The 19,473-nt window shown below is 39.2% G+C and overlaps 1 protein-coding gene across 2 annotated transcripts in view; it reads right to left on the reverse strand.

Moving 5' to 3' along the window:
- Positions 1–19,473, reverse strand: part of Bmpr2 (bone morphogenetic protein receptor type 2) — a 144,787-nt gene that overhangs the window by 65,104 nt on the left and 60,210 nt on the right. For both annotated transcript variants that reach the window (XM_070019372.1, XM_070019371.1), the window contains exons 2-3: positions 14,848–15,018; positions 13,094–13,264 (exon numbers count right to left, since the gene is read on the reverse strand). In XM_070019372.1, coding sequence (XP_069875473.1) covers positions 13,094–13,264; positions 14,848–15,018 — 342 coding nt within the window. The remainder of the gene's footprint in view (positions 1–13,093; positions 13,265–14,847; positions 15,019–19,473) is intronic.

Below are 19,473 nucleotides of genomic sequence, written 5' to 3' on the forward strand. Positions count from 1 at the left end.
TGAAATCCTGTCTAAATAAATCAATCAATTAATTGAACAATAAATGATTAAATAAATGATTTGAAGAAAATACTTAGAATACAGTAATACGTCATATAAAGACAAAGATTTGTGTACCCAGTAATATACAGATATGGTGGTCTTGAATTTTAAGAAATTTGAGTATGTTCAGAAGGTTCCCATCACCAGACGGACAGACAGACAGACAGAAAGACAGACAGACAGACAGACAGATACACACACACACGCGTGCGCGCGCGCGCGTGCGCGTGCGCGCGCCATTTGTGACTATTTAGAGAATAATGGTTAGTAATATATACATTAGAGCCAAAATACCTGGTTGAATCCTGACTGTAGCATGTACTTACTATGTAACATAAGATAAATTACTATTTTCCCCCCAATCCTGGAGCATGAACTCTGGGACAAGACACTGTCCCTGAGGTTATTTTGGCTCAAGGCTAGTAGGCTAAGTAGTAGGCTAGTAGGCACTTGTGTCACAGTGCCACTTCCAAATTTTTCTGAGTAGTTTATTGAAGATAAAAGTCTCAATGGGCTGGGAAGGTGGCTCAGTGGTAGAGCGCTTGCCTTGCATGCCTGAGGCCCTGGGTTCAATTCCTCAGCACCTCATAAGCAAAAAGAAAAAAGCCGGAAGTGGCGCTATGGCTCATGTGGTAGAGTGCTAGCCTTGAGCTGAAGAGCTAAGGGATAGCGCCCAGGCCCAGAGTTCAGGCCCCACAACCGGACACTGCCCCCCCCCCAAAAAAGTCTCAAGATGCTAGTGGCTCACACCTGTACCTAGCTACTCCAGGAGGATGAGATCTGAAGATCACAGTTCAAAGCCAGTCAAGGCAGGAAAATCCAGGAGTCTCTTATCATCAATTAACTAGCAGAAAACCAGAAGTGGAGCTGTAGCTCAAGGTGTTGGAGTGCTAGCTTTGAGTTACCGGTTGAGCCACTGGAACCCAGTAGATAAATTACTTTTACAGACCTGTCCTCAATGTAAAATGTTATGCTTCTATAAGAGTTAAATACATATAGGACACTAATCTGGCACATAGTGAGTCTTAAAAAATGTTTAATGCGGGCTGGGAAGGTGGCTCAGTGGTAGAACACTTGCCTTGAATGCCTGAGGCCCTGGGTTCGATTCCTCAGCACCACATAAGCAAAAAGAAAAAAGCCGGAAGTGGCTCAAGTGGTAGAGCACTAGCTAGCCTTGAGCTGAAGAGCTGAGGGACAGCGCCCAAGCCCAGAGTTCAGGCCCTACGACTGGACCCCCCCCAAAAAAAAATATTACTGGTGGATAACTTTTTAATGAGTCTTTATTCATAGAATACATGCATTAAACTTTTTTTTTTTTTTGGGTCCGGTCGTGGGGCCTGAACTCTGGGCCTGGGCGCTGTCCCTCAGCTCTTCAGCTCAAGGCTAGTGCTCTACCACTTGAGCCACAGCGCCACTTCTGGCTTTTTTCTTTTTGCTTATGTGGTGCTGAGGAATGGAACCCAGGGCTTCAGGCATGCAAGGCAAGCACTCTACCACTGAGCCACCTTCCCAGCCCCTCCACCAGTAATATCTTAAGGACAACAGGAAACAAGATGAAGAGCAGGATATGTTAAAGGAGAAAAGGAGGACAGAACCTAGGAAAGGCAGCAGATCCAGAGTGGAATGCTGTGCAGACCATAGGTAGATTGTTGTAAAAGGGTGTGTGTGAGAAGCTCAGAAAATAAGGCCTCAAGGGAAGAAAAGAACCTCACCTTCCTTAATTCCACACCTGTCTAGAGCTAGGTTTCCACAACTGTCTAGAGACAGATCTACTTATAATTATGTACTAAAGAAATACAGAACATTCACTGTATTTTTTTAGGTTCCTATGTAACAAAAGCAGTCAAATACGAGGCTATTCCCTTTAAAGACCAGAAAAAGAAAAATCTCCAAAAATTAATAATGGTGTACACCATAAAGTAGGAGTTACAAACCCTCTAAAGCTCTAGCCAGTTTTGTCTTGAAAAGTTATCAGATATTTATTGATTAAACATATACTTTAGGACTCTGATGGTAATCTCATATTGGAACTGCTTAAGGGTTACAGCAAAATAACTGACATAAATTTCAGATTTTTTAAAAATGTAACAGTCTCCATGGAATAATACAATCTGCAAAATACAATGAAGTTGCTGAAACTGAGAAAAGGTGTTTCCTTTCTTTTCTTTTTTGTGAATAGACAGGTAGTGTCCTTACCAGCCATTAGTCATAGGTAATATATAATTTGAATAGAACCTATGTTCTAAGTAGGGTATAACAATGTTCACATCTTCCCAACACAAACAAATTACTGGCAACTATTTTAAAACACACTGCATTAATTCCTTTAAAAAAATTAACAGTCGGGGGCTGGGAAGGTGGCTCAGTGGTAGAATGCTTGCTTTGCATGCATGAGGCCTTGGGTTCGATTCCTCATCCTCAGCACCACATAAGCAAAAAGAAAAAAGCCGGAAGTGGCACTGTGGCTCAAGTGGTAGAGCGCTAGCCTTGAGCTGAAGAGCTGAGGGACAGCGCCCAGGCCCAGAGTTCAGGCCCCACAACGGGACAAAAAAAAAAAAAAAATTAACAGTCTGGGCTGGGAAGGTGGTTCAGTGGTAGAGCGCTTGCCTTGCATGCCTGCCCTGGGTTCGATTCCAAAGCACCACATAAGCAAAAAGAAAAAAGCTGGAAGTGGCACTGTGGCTCAAGTGGTAGAGTGCTAGCCTTGAGCTGAAGAGCTAAGGGACAGCACCCAGGCACAGAGTTCAGGCCCCACAACGGACCCCCCCCCAAAAAAAAAAATTAACAGTCTAGCACTGGCAGCTCACACTTGTAATCCTAGATACTTAGAAGTCTGCTATCTGATACCGGGAAGGCTGCTATCTAAAGATCACAATTCAAAGCCAGCCTGGGCAGGAAAGCCCAGGCTGAGACTCTTTATCTCCAATTAGTTATCAAAAAGCTGAAAATAGCTGGGAGCTGGTGACTCATACCTGTAATCCTGCCTACTCTGGAGGCTGAAATCTGAGGATCAAGGTTCAAAGCCAGCCAGGGCCGGAAAGCCCATGAGACTCTTATCTCCAATAAACCACCAGAAAACTGGAAGTGGCGCTATAACTCAAGTAGTAGAGGGCTAGCCTTGAGCTGAAGAGCTGAGGGACAGCGCCCAGGCCCAGAGTTCAAGTCCTATGACTGACCCCCCCCCCAAAAAAAAAAAAAAAAACTAAAAATAGAACTGTGGCTCAAGTGGTAGAGCACTAGCCTTAAGCAAAAAAAAGCCTGGAGACAATGCCCAGGTCCTGAGTTTAAGTCCAAGGATTGGCAAACGTGTGTGTATGTACACACACACACACACACACACACACACACACACACACACACACACACACACACACAATCACTAGTAGACTTCTCATTCTGCAAAAAGTTTTAAGCACCTTTAAAAACAGGTGAAATACTAGTGTAGGCGCTGTGGCTCAAGTGGTAGAGCGCTAGCCTTTAGCTGAAGAGCTGAGGGACAGCGCCCAGGCCCAGAGTTCAGACCCCACGACCGGACCCAAAAAAAAAAAAAAAAGAAATAACTAGAGTACAGATTTCACTGAAGCCTCTAAAAAGTATATAATGAAGTTTTTAATGAACTAGGAGTAAGATATCCTTTTTTAAGCCCCCTAACTTTACCTCAAAGTAAATCCTTTTTGCTTATGTGGTGCTGAGGAATCAAACCCAGGGCCTCATGCATTCAAGGCAAGCGCTCTACCACTGAGCCACCTTCCCAGCCCCACCACTTTTTTTTTTTAAACAGTACTCAGGTTTGAACTCAGAAATTCCACTTACTAGGCTGGTGCTATACCACTTGAGCCACAACTCCAGCAACAAACATTTTTACTCAGATGGTTTTGAACAGTATTCTCCAGCTACCTTTTGATTAGCTAGGATTATAGGTGTGAGCTGGTAGTGCCCAGCACCTCCATTTTTTTTTTAAAGGTGCACTCTATACCTGTAATCCTATCTACTTGTGAAGTGGAGATGGGGAGGACTGACATTCAAGGAAAGTCCAAGAAAAAGGTTAGCAAGTGGTGGGGGGGGGGGGGAGGAGGAGGAGGAGATGGGAAGGGATGGGAAGGGGAAACAAAGGAGGAGGCAACAATGCTTGATAAGCAATGCACTCATTACCTTGCCCATGTAATTGTAACCCCTCTGTCCAGTATTTTCACAATAAAATACTTTTTTTTGTCAGTCGTGGGGCTTGATGATGCTCTACCACTTGAGCCATATATCTACTTCCAGCTTTTAGCTGATTCACTGCAGATGGGTCTTCCAGATTTTTCTTCCCAGTTTGGCTTTGAACCTGTATCCTCAGATCTCAGCCTCTGAAAAGCTAGGATTACAGCCATAAGTCACTGCTATCCAGCTAAATCTTTTTTTCTGCCATCTCATACACTAGCTAGATAAGTGTTCTACCACTTGAGCTATGTCCTCCTCAGCTTGTTGTCTTTATTTTGCTTTTGACTTCACTATCCTCTAACTCACAATCCTAATTCTTTCACTTCGCAAGCAGCAGGGACTGTAAGCATGAACCACCATGCCTGGCCCAATTCTGTTTTTATTTGTACTAGTTATCCCATAAACTATTTGCTGCTTTTGTCCCTTTCATTGAAAGTAGTAATCACCTTTTAATAAATATTTTTCCATAACATGAACCTATTAAATTCATTTCACTAGATTAAAAGCAAAATATTCTTTTTTTAAACTGGTCCTGGGGCTTGAACCTGGGGCCTTGGTGCTGTTCCTGAGTCTATTTGTGTTCAAGGCTGTCACTCTACCACTTGAGCCACAGCACTACTTCTGGCTTTTTCTGCTTAGTTTATTGGGGTTAAGAGTCTCGTGGACTTTTCTGGCTAGGTTGGCTTCTAATGGTGATCCTCAGATCTCAGCTTCCTGAGCAGCTAGGATTATAGACATGAGCCACTGGCACCTAGCCAAAATATTCTTTTTAAGCATGTGGCAATATTTCAGAATTTACATAAAGTACTACCCCATTTGTTCATTCATTCATTCTAGTCAAACACCCTACCACTTGAACCACACTTTAAGCCACTTTTCTTTTTGTTATTTTTCTAATAAGGCCTCATTTTTTACCTGTACTAATCTGGACTGTACTCTTAACTACAATTCCTTCATCACTAGTATAGCAGGTGTATATCATCATATTCAAGTTTTTTTCTTTTTTCTTTTTTTTTTGTCGGTCACATATTGTCAAATTTTTTTCTGAGATGGGGCATTGAGAACTTTTCCCACTAGGTTGGCCTTCATCAAGTGTGAGCCCTGTATTCTGGATCATTTGTCTATTAAACAAATATTAATTGCCTACCCACTATATGTCTAACATTACACTGGTCACTGTGGAGACAAAAAAAGCATCTTTTGTAAATCCCAAGTCAGTTATGGTATTATATCTGTAATCTACTCCCAATATTCAGGGAGCTAAAACAGGAGAATCTCTGTTTGAAAACAGTTGGACTAGATAGCAAGACTTTGCCTCAAAATACTACTACTACTAATAATAATAATAATTCCCCATTACTGAGGATCTCAGAGTTCAATAGAAGAGAAAGGCAGAGAGACAATTACAAAATATATAAAAATATAGGTATGGCTGGGAATGTGGCTCAGTAGTAGAATGCCTGCCTAGCATGCATGAAGCCCTGGGTTCAATTCCTCAGTACCATCTAAACAGAAAAGGCTGGAAGTGGTACTGTGGCTCAAGTAGTAGAGTACTAGCCTTGAGGACAGAGGCTCAGAGACAGAGCCCAGGCCCCGAGTTCAAGCCCCAGGACCAGCAAATATATTCATATACATATACATATATATTTATATATATGCCTGCAACTTATTTGCAAATATATATATGGTTGACAAATAGTAGAGCACATAGCAATATGCTAGTAATTGGCAAATTTAGATAAAGGATAGTTCCTTATAATTTTTGCAACATTTTAAATTTTTGAAATCATTAAAAAAAATTTTTTTTGATTGGTCGTGGCACCTAAACTCTGGGCCTGGGTGCTGTCCCTCAGCTCTTCAGCTCAAGGCTAGCACTCTACTGCTTGAACCACAGCACCACTTCTGGCTTTTTCTGCTTATGTGATACTGAGGACTCGAACCCAGGGCCTCATGAATGCAAGGTAAGCACTCTACCACTAAGCCACCTTCCCAGCCCCAAATCATTTAAAATTTAAAAGGGGTTTGGGTTTTTTTTTCTCCCCAGTTTTGGGGCTTGAACTCTGGGCCTGGGCTCTGGGCTTCTTTCCCTTAAGGCTAGTGCTCTACTACTTGAGCCAGAGTGCTGCTTCAGGCTTTTTATAAGTAGTTTATTGGAGATCAGAGTTTCACAGACTTTACTGATTGGAAAGTCTGGGACTCGACTGTCCAGATTTTCCTGTCTGTGATCCTCAGATTTCAGCCTCCTGCATAGCTAGGATTACAGGTGTCAACCACCAACACTCAGCTTAAAGATTTTTTAAAAGTATTTGTTGGAAGTCTAGTTATGGACACTTCCGTCTATCAATATACAATAGTCAAGAAGTTAAAAGTAGCTATTTAAACTGTAAGTGAAATTGGATAGAGAAAGATACCACTTCCTATTGAGCAGTCTGGCTACTCATTAGGACAGAGGTTTATTTATTTATTTATTTATTGGGTCCAGTCTGGCTACTCATTAGGACAGAGGTTTATTTATTTATTTATTTATTTATTTATTTATTGGGTCCAGTCGTGAGCCCTGAACTCTGGGCCTAGGCACTGTCCCTCAGCTCTTCAGCTCAAGGCTAGCACTCTACCACTTGAGCCACAGCGCCACTTCTGGCTTTTTTTTTTCTGCTTATGTGGTGCTGAGGAACCCAGGACCTCAAGCATGCAAGGCAAGCACTCTACCACTGAGCCACCTTCCCAGCCCAGGTTTATGTATTTATTTTAATAAAATATCTTAAAATCAAGGTGACATATTAAAATATCTTTGTACGTGTTATAGGACCCTGAAAATGTAAAATAGTTTGTAAAACCAAGGCTTTATCAGCTATCATAAAATGATATGTAAAGTATGAAGCTAATGTTTCAATTAATACTATCCTCAGAAGATTTAAGCAATAATCATTTTAACACTTTAAAATATAATCTTCATATCATAAAATGAGCATTAAACATTATTGAAAAATATTAAGGGTATTCATTAGGAAGAGCTGAGGTTCAAAAATTTTGCAATAAACAAAATGCATACTAGATTACTAGTATACATTTCCAATTATATCAACAGAAATTTTCTAGGAAGAATTGAAATTACTTTTATTGATCATTTTTCTCAAAGCTTGTTCAGTTCATTATTCAAAAGTATTCAGTAAAGAAATAGGTGTGCTCAATTTGTTTTAAACATTATACAAAGAACAAATGCACCAAAACATCACTTGATACTCCATAAATATGTATAATCTAAAAAAATATTGAGAACTTAAAAAGAAACAATCATTATAAATGGAAGGAATATTTAAAAAATTAAAAATAGAGAACAGGGGCTGGGAAGGTGGCTCAGTGGTAGAGTGCTTGCCTTGCATGCATGAGGCCGTGGGTTCGATTCCTCAGCACCACATAAGCAGAAAAAGCTGGAAGTGGCACTTTGGCTCAAATGGTAGGGCGCTAGCCTTGAGCTGAAGAGCTGAGGGACAGTGCTCAGGCCCAGAGTTCAGGCCCCATGACTGACAAAAAAATAAATAAAAATAAAAATAGAGAACAAAAGCAAGTAATCTCACTAATAAAAGACTAAAAAACAAGCCAGGCACTGTGGCTTAAACCTGTAATACTAACACTTGGGAAGCAGCAATCAGAGGAATGTGATTTCAGGCCAACCAGGGCAAAAACATTCACAACATTCCATCTCAGTCATTGGCTAGGCACAGTAGCAGGCACCTATCACCTCAGTGTTTTGAGGAAGTACAAATAGGAGGATGGAAATCCAGGCCAACTCAGGCATAAAATAAGAGCTAGCAGAGTGACTCAAGTGGTCATATGCATGCCTAGAAAGTGTGTGTCCTTGATTTCCAATCCTATTATCAGCAACAAAAAACAAACTCTGAAAATCACTTTTCAAAATCATCCAGTAAAGCTTAATTTGACTACTACTCCAACTACTATTACTACTACAATTACTCTTTTAAAGATACGATAAAACATGTACTTTCATACATCATTGATAAAAGTGTGAACAGTTTCAACCATTTCAAATACGATTTCATAATATCTAAGGAACTTTAATACTATTACTACTGGAAATGGAAATTCTAATTCTAGGAATCACAGAATTTTCCATAACTACATATCTACACAGATGTACACTGTAATTTAAAAAATCTGGAAATAGGGGCTGGGAAGGCGGCTCAGTGGTAGAGCACTTGCCTTGCATGCCTGAAGCCCTGGGTTCGATTCCTCAGCACCACATAAGCAAAAAGAAAAAAAGCCGGAAGTGGCGCTGTGGCTCAAGTGGTAGAGCACTAGCCTTGAACTGAAGAGCTGAGGGACAGCGCCCAGGCCCAGAGTTCAGGCCACATGACCGGACCCAAAAAAAAAAATCTGGAGATAGTCTCAATGTCCAAAAACATGGGAACAAACGAGGACAATACCTAGTTACTGTGAAATACACATAGCTATTAAGAGTAACAACTATAGCCAGGCAACAGTAGCTGTAATCCTAGTGACTTTGGAGGCTGAGATATGTGAATCACAGTCCAAAACCAGCAAAAGCATGAGACTCATCTCCAATTAACCATCTAAAAACTAGAAGTAGAGCTGTAGCTCAAAGTGCAGAGTGCTAGCCTTAGGCAAAAAAAATCTCAGGTACATGCCTACACCCTGAGGTGAAGCTCCACAACCGATCCCCCCAAAAAGTTACAACTATAAAAAAGGTATTAAAAAACGTATAATAATCTTGAAAATACTATGTTACATTAAACAAAAAAAGATAAAAACATGTATTATTACTAATAAAACTACACAAAATTAGAAGTACTAGAAAAAAATTCAAAATTAGCAATCATTGCACATAAGTGTAGAATTTGCAGATTATTTTTCTCTTTCCTACTTATGTCATTTTCCTTTTTCTTATTTGGAGATAAGATCTTGCAATTTGTCCCAACTTCTGAACTCAAGAGATCCTCTCACCTCAGCTGCTTGACCAGCTAGCACTAAGTAGCCACCAGCTTTTATGCCCAACTTACACTGTATTTCTACTTTTTTCAAAGGGTAGTCATTTCTTCAATTACACAAGTAAATATATGCCTACTTTTTCAAAAATACAGAAATATTATGCAACCTTTCCCAGAGTTAACTTACACTATATTTGTGGTAAGTTTATATAATTTTTTTTTGGGGGGGGGTCGATCATGGGGCTTAAATTCTGGGCCTGGGCGCTGTCCCTCAGCTCTCTAGCTCAAGACGAGCACTCTACCACTTGAGCCACAGTGCCATTTCCAGTTTTCTGGTGGTTAATTGGAGATAAGAGTCTCATGGACATGACTGCGTAGGCTGGCTCTGCACTGTGATCCTCAGATCTCAGCCTCCTGAGTAGCTAGGATAACAGACATGAGCCACCGGCGCTTGGCTACAATTTTTTCAAAGGAGGAAAAAATCATCACCACCAAACTTTCTACATATTATAAGGCCATGAACAGAGTTCCTATATATTTCATTTCTTTAGACTCAACATTTAAACTTTTCTTATTTTGGTTAAACATTTAGCAGTTACAGAGTAAATTTAGTTGTTTTTAGTTATTTTTCTGGAGAGTAATGCAAAATTCAGTATTCATTTTGTTTGTTAAATTAAATTTGGCTCAATATTTTTGTTTGAAAAACAAAATATATTGTGTAAATGTTCCTAAATTACAATGCTTTACTTAAATATTTTCCCTTTTTATTAGCATTGCATTAGCTGGTTATACTCTTATTTTTGTATAAAAAGATTACAGCAAACCAAAACACAAGTAACAACCTGAAAATAATGCAGCTTATGAAGATCTTTAAGGCTAAAACATACACAAACTCACTTCTCATCTTCCATCTAACTGGATCTAGAAGTGAATAATAGCAAGCTTGGTTTTTCTGTTTAAGGAAAAATAATGTACCTACTTCCTAATAAAAGTTAATGGCCTTAAGTAGGTAGAAACTGCATAGAGAAACCCTGAACATCTATTTTATCAATTGACTCCATAGGAGTCAATTAGGTATGACTTAGCTGTCAAATATTTTTTAGACTCCATTAATCTAGATCTATGTTCAAGGACTTTTTTTTTTTTTTTTTTTGGCTGGTCCTGGGGCTCAAACTCTAGGCTTGGGCACTGTTCTTGAGCTCCATTTTGCTCAAGGTTAGCGCTCTATCACTTGAGCCATAGCTCTACTTCTGGATTTTTCTGTGATTAATCAGAGGGAAGAGTCTCATGGACTGCCCAGGCTGGCTTTGAACCACACTCCTCAGATCTCAGCCTCCTGAGTAGCTACTGTCAGCATAACTGACAGTTTTGAAGACTACATAATGCAATCCCTTTTTGCAAAAGAACAATGTTAGGATGAGTATGGTGATCTCTCATGACTATAGGCTATGCAGTCTTAGCTGGAATACAGTATTATAATGTAGTGATATATCCTCCAAGTATAATGTCTTTCATTAATGGTATTAAATTTTGATAACCTGGTCAAGATGCTGTCCAAATTCTCTGATTTAATTATTAATTTCCCCATATAATTATATTGGAGATAGTTTAAAACCACACAAATATCATAGTTTCTCACTGAAACTGCCCTCCAATTTAGGATCCATTGATAATTTTTGCCTGTGTTTGTATGGTGATTGCAGAATTCTGACTTGTTGACTATACCACACTTACATTTACCATTTAGCCCTTGACATTCTACTCATGAATTCATTTTCTTCCTTCTTCTTACAATTAATTACCATTCCATTATTTTCTTGCCATTTAACAAAGCAGTTTATGGACATAATATATCCTCATCAATGTCATCCCTTACATTCTCCCTCATCCTTCTCCACACATGCCTTCCCTCGCTCTTCTTAATTTTGTAGGATATACATTGACTATATTCTCTCTCTGTTCTCTTCATTCTTCTAACTCTTTGCCCTTGACCTCATCCCCACTCCTTCTAGTATTTCATGTTGCTGAACTTTGATTTTGCCTTTCTAAGGAATTAAACTATTTTGAGTTCTCACTTGATCAAATTGACCCAGAATTAGTCAGTATAAATAAGTTCCTTCAGCTGGCTTCTGCATCCTGATGATGAGTCTTCCCATTCTTAATAATTTCATTTTATTTTTTTGTGTATGTAGAATAGTGGCTAGTGACATGATAACATAATCAAAAACTGCATACCGAAAGCTATATTCAGAGAACTGTTACTGGATTCAAAATCCTATCTGCCCAACTACATTATTTTCTGGTATATCCTTTGTTTGTTTCCTTTTGTAAAGATAAGCAAGTAGATATGCTTTCTTATTTCCTTTCTGTCTTATGCAAAAGTACTCGAGGTCATTTCATAAAGATCGTGTTTTGGGGGTTTTGTTTTGTTTTGGGTTTTTTTGGTCGGTTATGGGTCTTAAAACTCTGGGCCTGGGTGCTGTCCCTGTGCTCTTCAGCTGAAAGCAAGTGCTCTACCACTTAAGCCACAGCGCCACTTCTGGTTTTCTAGTAGTTTATTGGAGATAAGAGTCACTGACTTTCCTGCCCCAGCTGGCTTTCAACCATGATCCTCAGATCTCAGCCTCCTGAGTAGCTAGGATTACAGGTGTGAGCCACCGGCATCTGGCTTCTTGCTTATTTTTTTGTAGCAATGTAGTCAATACTTCTATTTATGGCCCTGGGAATGTGGCTTAGTGGTAGTCTAGCAAGCATAAAGCCCTGGCTTCAATTTCTCAGTACCACATAAACAGAAAACACCAGAAGTGGTGCTATGGTTCAAGTGACAGAGTGCTAGCCTGAACAAAAGAAGCTTAGGGACAGTGCCCAGCCTCTAAGTTCAAGCCCAAGGAATGGAAAAAAGAAAAATCTTCTATATATATATAATAGTACATTTAAACTAATTGCCTATTCTTGGACATATAGTTTCCTATATTATGTGGTTACAAGTGATAATACAATGATTAACTCCATATGTATATTTTCATACTATTGAAGATGTATCTTCCAGATAAATTCTTACAAATGTGGATGTAAGCAGAAGACTAAAGTACATATGCACTTTTCTATTTCAGTTGTTGTTCTTGGTTGTGGGGCTTGAACTCTGGGCCTGGGTGCTGTCCCTAAGCTCTTCAGCTCAAGGTGAGCACTCTACCACTTTGAACCACAGCACCACTTCCAGTTTTCCGATGGGTAATTGGAGAAAGAGTCTCACAGACTTTCCTACCCATGTTGGCTTTGAATCGTGATTCTCAGATCTCAGCCTCCTGAGTAGCTAGGATTACAGGTGTGAGCCACAGGCACCTGGCTTTTTCTGTTTGTTTTTTTTTTTTTGCTTTTTCTGTTTTTTAAGATAGGGTTTATGTTGCTGAGGCTAGCAACATACTCAGCCTCCTGAATATGCAGGACTATAGGCACTTGCCACCACGCCCAGCCATGTATTTCCTTTTTCTTTTTCTTTTTTTGCCAGTCCTAGGGCTTGAATTCAGGGCCTGGGTACTGTCCTTGAGCTTCTTTTGCTCAAGGCTAGCACTCTACCACTTGAGCCACAGTACCACTTCCAGCTTTTTCTGTTTATATGGTACTGAGGAATTGAACCTGGGGCTTCATGCATGCTAGGCAAGCACTCTACATTCCCAGCCAGAGTATTATACTTTGATTCAAATGTATCTTGTACTGTGCTGATTATCTTGCCAGTCCTGGTATATTTCTTGGATTTTGAGTGTTAGCTAATCATAACTGTACAATGCTAGAACTCTCCCTCTCATACTTTTCAGCCTTGCTTATTTGTTTTGTATTTTCAAAATCTCTGGAGAAAGGAATTACAAAGAAAAGTTACTTACTGAGTGGTGTTGTGTCAGGAGGTGGGAAATTCTCAGTAAAGTTGACATTACATAAATCTGTGCTACAGCAGCAAAAACGGTATGTTCCATTCTGAATTGAGGGAGGGGTGGTAGTTACTACACATTCTTCATAGTGACATTCTTGGGGATCTCCAATGTGAGACCAACATCCTATAAACAGTATTAGTATAAACAAGTTAAAACAATATGATAAAGAAAAATAAAAAACAAATTGTAGTAGATATGAAAAAACAAGTGTACCTAAGTTATAATCCTCCAAACCAATTTTTAAAAATGGCAAGGGATACAACAGATACATCATGAGAAAAAAGGTACCAACAAAGGTTTAACTTGAGTTCAAACCCCATGACTACCCAAAAAAAAAAAAGGAAAGAAAAAGGAAAGAAATTAAAAAAACAAACAAACAGAAGGGCTTAACTGTACCATTGTACTAAGAATTATTAAAGCAATTAACCATTTCAGATTTAATTAAATTGTTCTTGATTTTAAATATAAAATGTACAATCATAACAAGGACTGAGAAGATACAATTCATACAATGATGAACTGAATGTAAAAAGATGGTATTTTTGGAAAGCCCCATGAATTTTCTTTTTTGGGGGGGTCCGGTAGTGGGCCTGAACTCTGGGCCTGGGCACTGTCCCTCAGCTCTTCAGCTCAAGGCTAGTGCTCTACCACCTGAGCCACAACGCCACTTCCAGCTTTTTTCTTTCTGCTTATATGGTGCTGAGGAATCGAACCCAGGGCCTCAAGCATGCAAGGCAAGAGCTCTACCACTGAGCCACCTTCCCAGTCCCCCATGAATTTTTTTATGCAGAGCTTTAACATACTCTTATTTTATAATCTAATAGTTCTATATCAACCAATCTAGTTCAAGGAAATAAACAGATACAATGAAAGATAGATGTTCAAAGTTATTCACGAAAGCACTATACACTATAGTCTAAGTCTGAAAAAGCAAAATGTCCATAATATATAAGTAAATGTGATAAAGGTATACAGGGAAACACTGTGCAGACATTATATTTTCAGACTAGATAAATTATGGTAATTCTATAATTTCATACCTTTTTCATATATTTTTTTCTTCATTAGAATTTGAAAAAAAGGATATGAAACTGTACAGAATAAAGTTTGAAAATACATGCATATGTAAACATAAAGGTATAGAAATAATACATTACGGGATAAACTATGACAGCAAAAAAATTCTTTATTATAATTAAGAGTTTTCCTTCAATATTGGGTTTGAATTCAGAGTCTCAAACTTGCTAGCACATTTCCAGACTTTTATTTTTGAAATACGGTCTTATTTCCTACCCAGTACTAGCCTGAATCACTAAGCTAGGATGACAGGCATGCACAACCACACCTGGCTATCAGTTAAGGAGACTTGTAAACTGTTCTGCCCAGGTTGACTCCCCTAAGTATTTACATGCATAACCACTAGGCCTGGATTGTAAAAATATTTTTAAGAGTATGGAATTGTAAGCTTTTGCTTTTCTTTATAGTTTTCTGTATTTGTCAAGCTTCATTTCAGTGTATATTAACATAATAAGAAAAATGTTTTAAAGCTAAAAAATAAGTTTTCCTTACAAATTTGAGACTTACAGGTACATAAATACACATGTGTATAATTATGTACATGTATATTTAAAAAATTTAGAATTTGTCTGTAATGGGTTTTTATCTACATGAAACACAAAAACATTTACAAAGATAGTATTACTTGCCTTGCTTTACAAGATTTATGTCTCCTTTGGATTTCTCCCACAGGCCATAGCAAGTGCTACCTTTTGAGCACAATATTGTTCCATTTTCATGAGAGATTCTACTCTCACCTATCCCAAGGTCTTGTTGGTAAGGGTCTTTGAATGCACATAGCCGTTCTTGATTCTGGGAAGCTAAAATAAAGAAAGAATATTTTATAAAACCATCTTACTTGCATGATAATATAATTTTTTCTAATAAATCCTCCAAATTCAAATTAGTGAGTAATTTATAACTTTCCATTTATTCAACAACTTTCTTCTACTCATTAGTTTGTAACATCTAAGCAGAAGCAAATTTTAAAACATCTCCCAAAGCACTCCCTTTTTACTCAAAATTCTCACCACTCCTCACCTTATGAAACATGTTTGTGTTCAAAGAAGAAGTATCCTCGAAGAAAATATCTAATCTAGATACCATTAAAGTATTACAGGAAGGATTAGGGAAACACTAGGCACAGGTTGAAACTTCTTAAGTGAAGATCCAGAGTCAATCAGGATAAATAGGATTGTATCAAACTAAAGAGTTTCTGTATGGCTAAGGACATAGCTAGAAGGATAAATAGAAATTCCACAGAATGGGAGGAGATTTTTATCAGCTATTCATCAGACAAGGGCCTCATATCTAAAATATACGAGCTCAAAAATGTAAACCTCCCAAAAAATAAACCCTCAAAGAAACAAAAACACAATTAACAAATGCGTAGACTTAAAGAGCGACTTCTCAGAAGAATGGCCCTCATAGACACATAAAGAAATGGTCAATATCTCTGACCATTAAAAAAAAAAAGCAAAGCAAACAACATTGAGATTCTACCTCACTACAGTTAGAATGCCATTATTAAGAAAAGTAACAATAACAGAATCTGACAGGGATGTGGCCAAAAGGGAATGCTGCAAGCATTATGCTCACCTTTGGTCTTCAGCTCCACCCAGACCTGAGCTCTTACCTACCCTGGAGTTCCCACCCTACAGCTGGCCCCCCTCTCTCCCCACCCAGACCCACCTGAGCTCCCATCTACCTCACTTCCTAACCCCCAGACCCTGTTGCTACCTTGTTAGTTTATCTGTCTTTGGGATGGAAAAGGGGGGACACAGAAAGAGTAGGACAAAGGGTAATGCAGCAGTGATACTTACTAGACACTATTTTGAAAATGAACTGTATAACTTGTGGGTAGGGAGAGGAGGGGAAACTAGGAAAGAGTAAGGAGAAGGGGTGACACTGTACTCATTACCTGACTTATGTAACTGTAACCTTTTCTATGTACATCACCTTTACAGTAACAATAATATATACATGCATTAAAAAAAGAAAATAGGGGCTGGGAAGGTGGCTCAGTGGTAGAGCGCTTGCCTTGCATGCATGAGGCCCTGGGTTCGATTCCTCAGCACCACATAAGCAGGGAAAAAAAAAAGCCGGAAGTGGCGCTGTGGCTCAAGTGGTAGGGCGCTAGCCTTGAGGTGAAGAGCTGAGGGGAAAGTGCCCAGACCCAGAGTTCAGGCCCATGACTGGACCCCCAAAAAAAAAAAAAAGAAAAAAAAGAAAATATCTAAGCTATCAACATTTACTTTTTATCTTTAAGTACTTGTACAAAGAGGTTTTAATTCAGTATGTCAATTTATGAGTACAATGCACCTTGGTCAATGTTGAGATGGAGTCCATCATTCTCCCCCATTTCTCCTGATGCTCAAGTTACCTGATTTCATTTTCATATTTATACCTTGAAATTTTTTTTTTGGGGGGGGGGTCTGGTCGTGGGGCCTGAACTCTGGGCCTGGGCACTGTCCCTCAGCTCTTCAGCTCAAGGCTAGCGCTCTACCACTTGAGCCACAGCGCCACTTCCGGCTTTTTTCTTTTGCTTATGTGGTCCTGAGGAATCAAACCCAGGGCCTCGGGCATGCAAAGCAGCGCTCTACCACTGAGTCACCTTCCCAGCCCCATATCTTGAAAATTATGACTATATTTGCCCACCCTTCCTTTCCCCATTCATCTGAACTTTCTCCACTTGCCCTCCCCAATTCCTAATAACATTTGGATTTCCTGCTATTCACTTTTTTGTTGAACTGTAAGTTAGTTGTTCAAACAAGTCATCTTTTTTTTTCTTTTTTTTTTTTTGTCAGTTATAGGGCTTGAAGTTGGGCCTGAGCACCGTCCCTCAGCTCTTCCGCTCAAGGCCACTTGAACCAAATGCCATTTCAGGTTTTCTGGTGGTTTATTGGAGATAAAGAGTTTCTCAGCTTTCCCTGCCCAGGCTGGCTTTTAACTGTGATCCTCAGATCTCAGCCTCCTGAGTAGGTAGGATTATAGGCACCGCCAAACAAGTCATTCTTTCAAACAACTAACTTACAGGAATCCTCCCCTGTATATACCACACTTTCTTCATATGTGTGTACATATGCACATGGTACTGTCATGCTATCAACTATTATTTATTTGTTTATTGTCAGTTGTGGGGTTTGAACTCAGAGCCTGGGTACTGTCCCTGAGTTCTTTTGCTCACTCTACCACTTTGAACCACACTGCCACTTCTGGTTTTCTGATGGTTAACTGGAGATAAGAGTCTCATGGACTTTCCTGCGTAGGCTGACCACAGTCCTAAGAGCTTAGCCTCCTGAATAGCTAAGACTATAAGTGTGAGCTTATAAGCTGTAACCAACTTTTAAACACTAACCAACCTAAAAGTCAAACAATTTTGGAAAATTCTACAGTATTCATTTTTATATTTTACAGTCAGTTATATATTAGACATGATAAATTAAGGATATAGAGAACTAAAAATTAGTTCATGGTTTCTTTTTGGAATAGGGTGTGTGTGTGTGTGTGTGTGTGTGTGTGTGTGTGTGTGTGTGTGTGTGTGTGTGTGTATGTGTGTATTCCAAAACTAGATTTTGTTATATATTAGACATGATAAACTAAGGATATAGAGAACTAAAAATTAGTTCATGGTTTCTTTTTGGAATAGGGTGTGTGTGTGTGTGTGTGTGTGTGTGTGTGTGTGTGTGTGTGTGTGTGTGTGTGTGTGTGTGTGTGTGTGTGTGTGTGTGTGTGTGTGTGTGTGTGTGTGTGTGTGTGTGTGTGTGTGTGTGTGTGTGTGTGTGTGTGTGTGTATTTAAAAACTAGATTTTTGGTAATGATTACACAACTCTCTACATTTACCAAAAAGTATGAGGGAATAGAATTACATGATAAAATACTGGGTAAAGAAGTTACTCTAGCCAAGGGCTGGTGGCTCATGCCTGTAATCCTATCTACTCAGGAGGCTGAGATCTGAGGATCATGGTTCAAAGCCAGCCCGGGCAAGAAAGTCTGTGAAACTATTATCTCCAATAAACCATCGGAAAACCAGAAGTGGTGCTGTGGCTCAAGTGATAAGAGCGCTAGCCTTGAGCTGAAGAGCTGAGGGACAGTGCTCAGGCCCAGAGTTCAAGCCCCATGACTGATAGAAAAGAAATTACTCTAAATGGCCATAATTAAGAATACAAACAATAACAGATGCTGACATAGCTGTGGACAAGAAACCCTAGTAACTACTGGTGGAAATGTCAACTTACTCAACCACTCTAGAAAGCAGTATGGAGGTTCTTCAAAATACGAAACAGATAACTACCCTATGATCTAGCAGTTTTCTATTCTTAGGCATTTAATCAAAAGATTACAAATTAGGATATAATAAAGTCATCAGCACAACCATGTTCATTGAAACACTTTTCACGGGCTGGGAAGGTGGCTCAGTGGTAGAGCGCTTGCCTTGCATGCCTGAGGCCCTGGGTTCGATTCCTCAGCACCACATAAGCAAAAGAACAAAGCCGGAAGTGGTGCTGTGGCTCAAGTGGTAGAGCGCTAGCCTTGAGCTGAAGAGCTGAGGGACAGTGCCCAGGCCCAGAGTTCAGGTCCCATGACGAGACCCAAAAAAGCAAAACAAACAAAACACTATTCACCATAGACAAAGTATGGAATGATCCCAGATGCCCTTCAGTTAACAAATGGATCAAGAACATGTGGTAAATATACACAATGGAATTTTACTCATCCATAAGAAAGAATGATATTGTGTCATCTGCAAAGAAATGGAAGGACCAAGGAAAAAATTAGGTTGAGTGAAGTAAGTCAGGCCAAAAGTGACAAAGAATGCATGTTTTCTCTCATATGTGAAAGCAGAATTAAATTTATAAATGTGTAAGTGAACACTTCATTGTGCCATGCAAATGTACACAAATGTATTGGTCATATATGGAATACTTAGGGGAGAATTTAAATGGTGTAGTTCTTTAGAAAGGCTAATTTACAGTCCAACAAAACACCAAGAATCAAGTAATTAAAAGGTAGGGGGTAAGGCCAAGAGGAGAAGGGTAGATAAATGAAGTGAGTAAGTGGGGGAAATGCAGTCATAAAATTCAATGTATATCCTACAAAATTAAGCAAAGAAGTAGGGTTGGGAAGGATGAGGGAGAATGATGGATGAGGTGACATTGATTACGATGCATTGTATTCATAAACTGCCTTAATTGTAAACTCCTTTGTCCATCTATTTAGAAATTATAAAAATATAATCAAAATTAAAAAATTAAGCAAATTTTTAAATTAAGTTT

The sequence above is a fragment of the Dipodomys merriami genome, unplaced genomic scaffold (assembly GCF_024711535.1).
Source record: "Dipodomys merriami isolate MVZ:Mamm:240054 unplaced genomic scaffold, mDipMer1.0.p SCAF_1, whole genome shotgun sequence".
Classification (NCBI taxonomy): Eukaryota; Metazoa; Chordata; class Mammalia; order Rodentia; family Heteromyidae; genus Dipodomys; species Dipodomys merriami.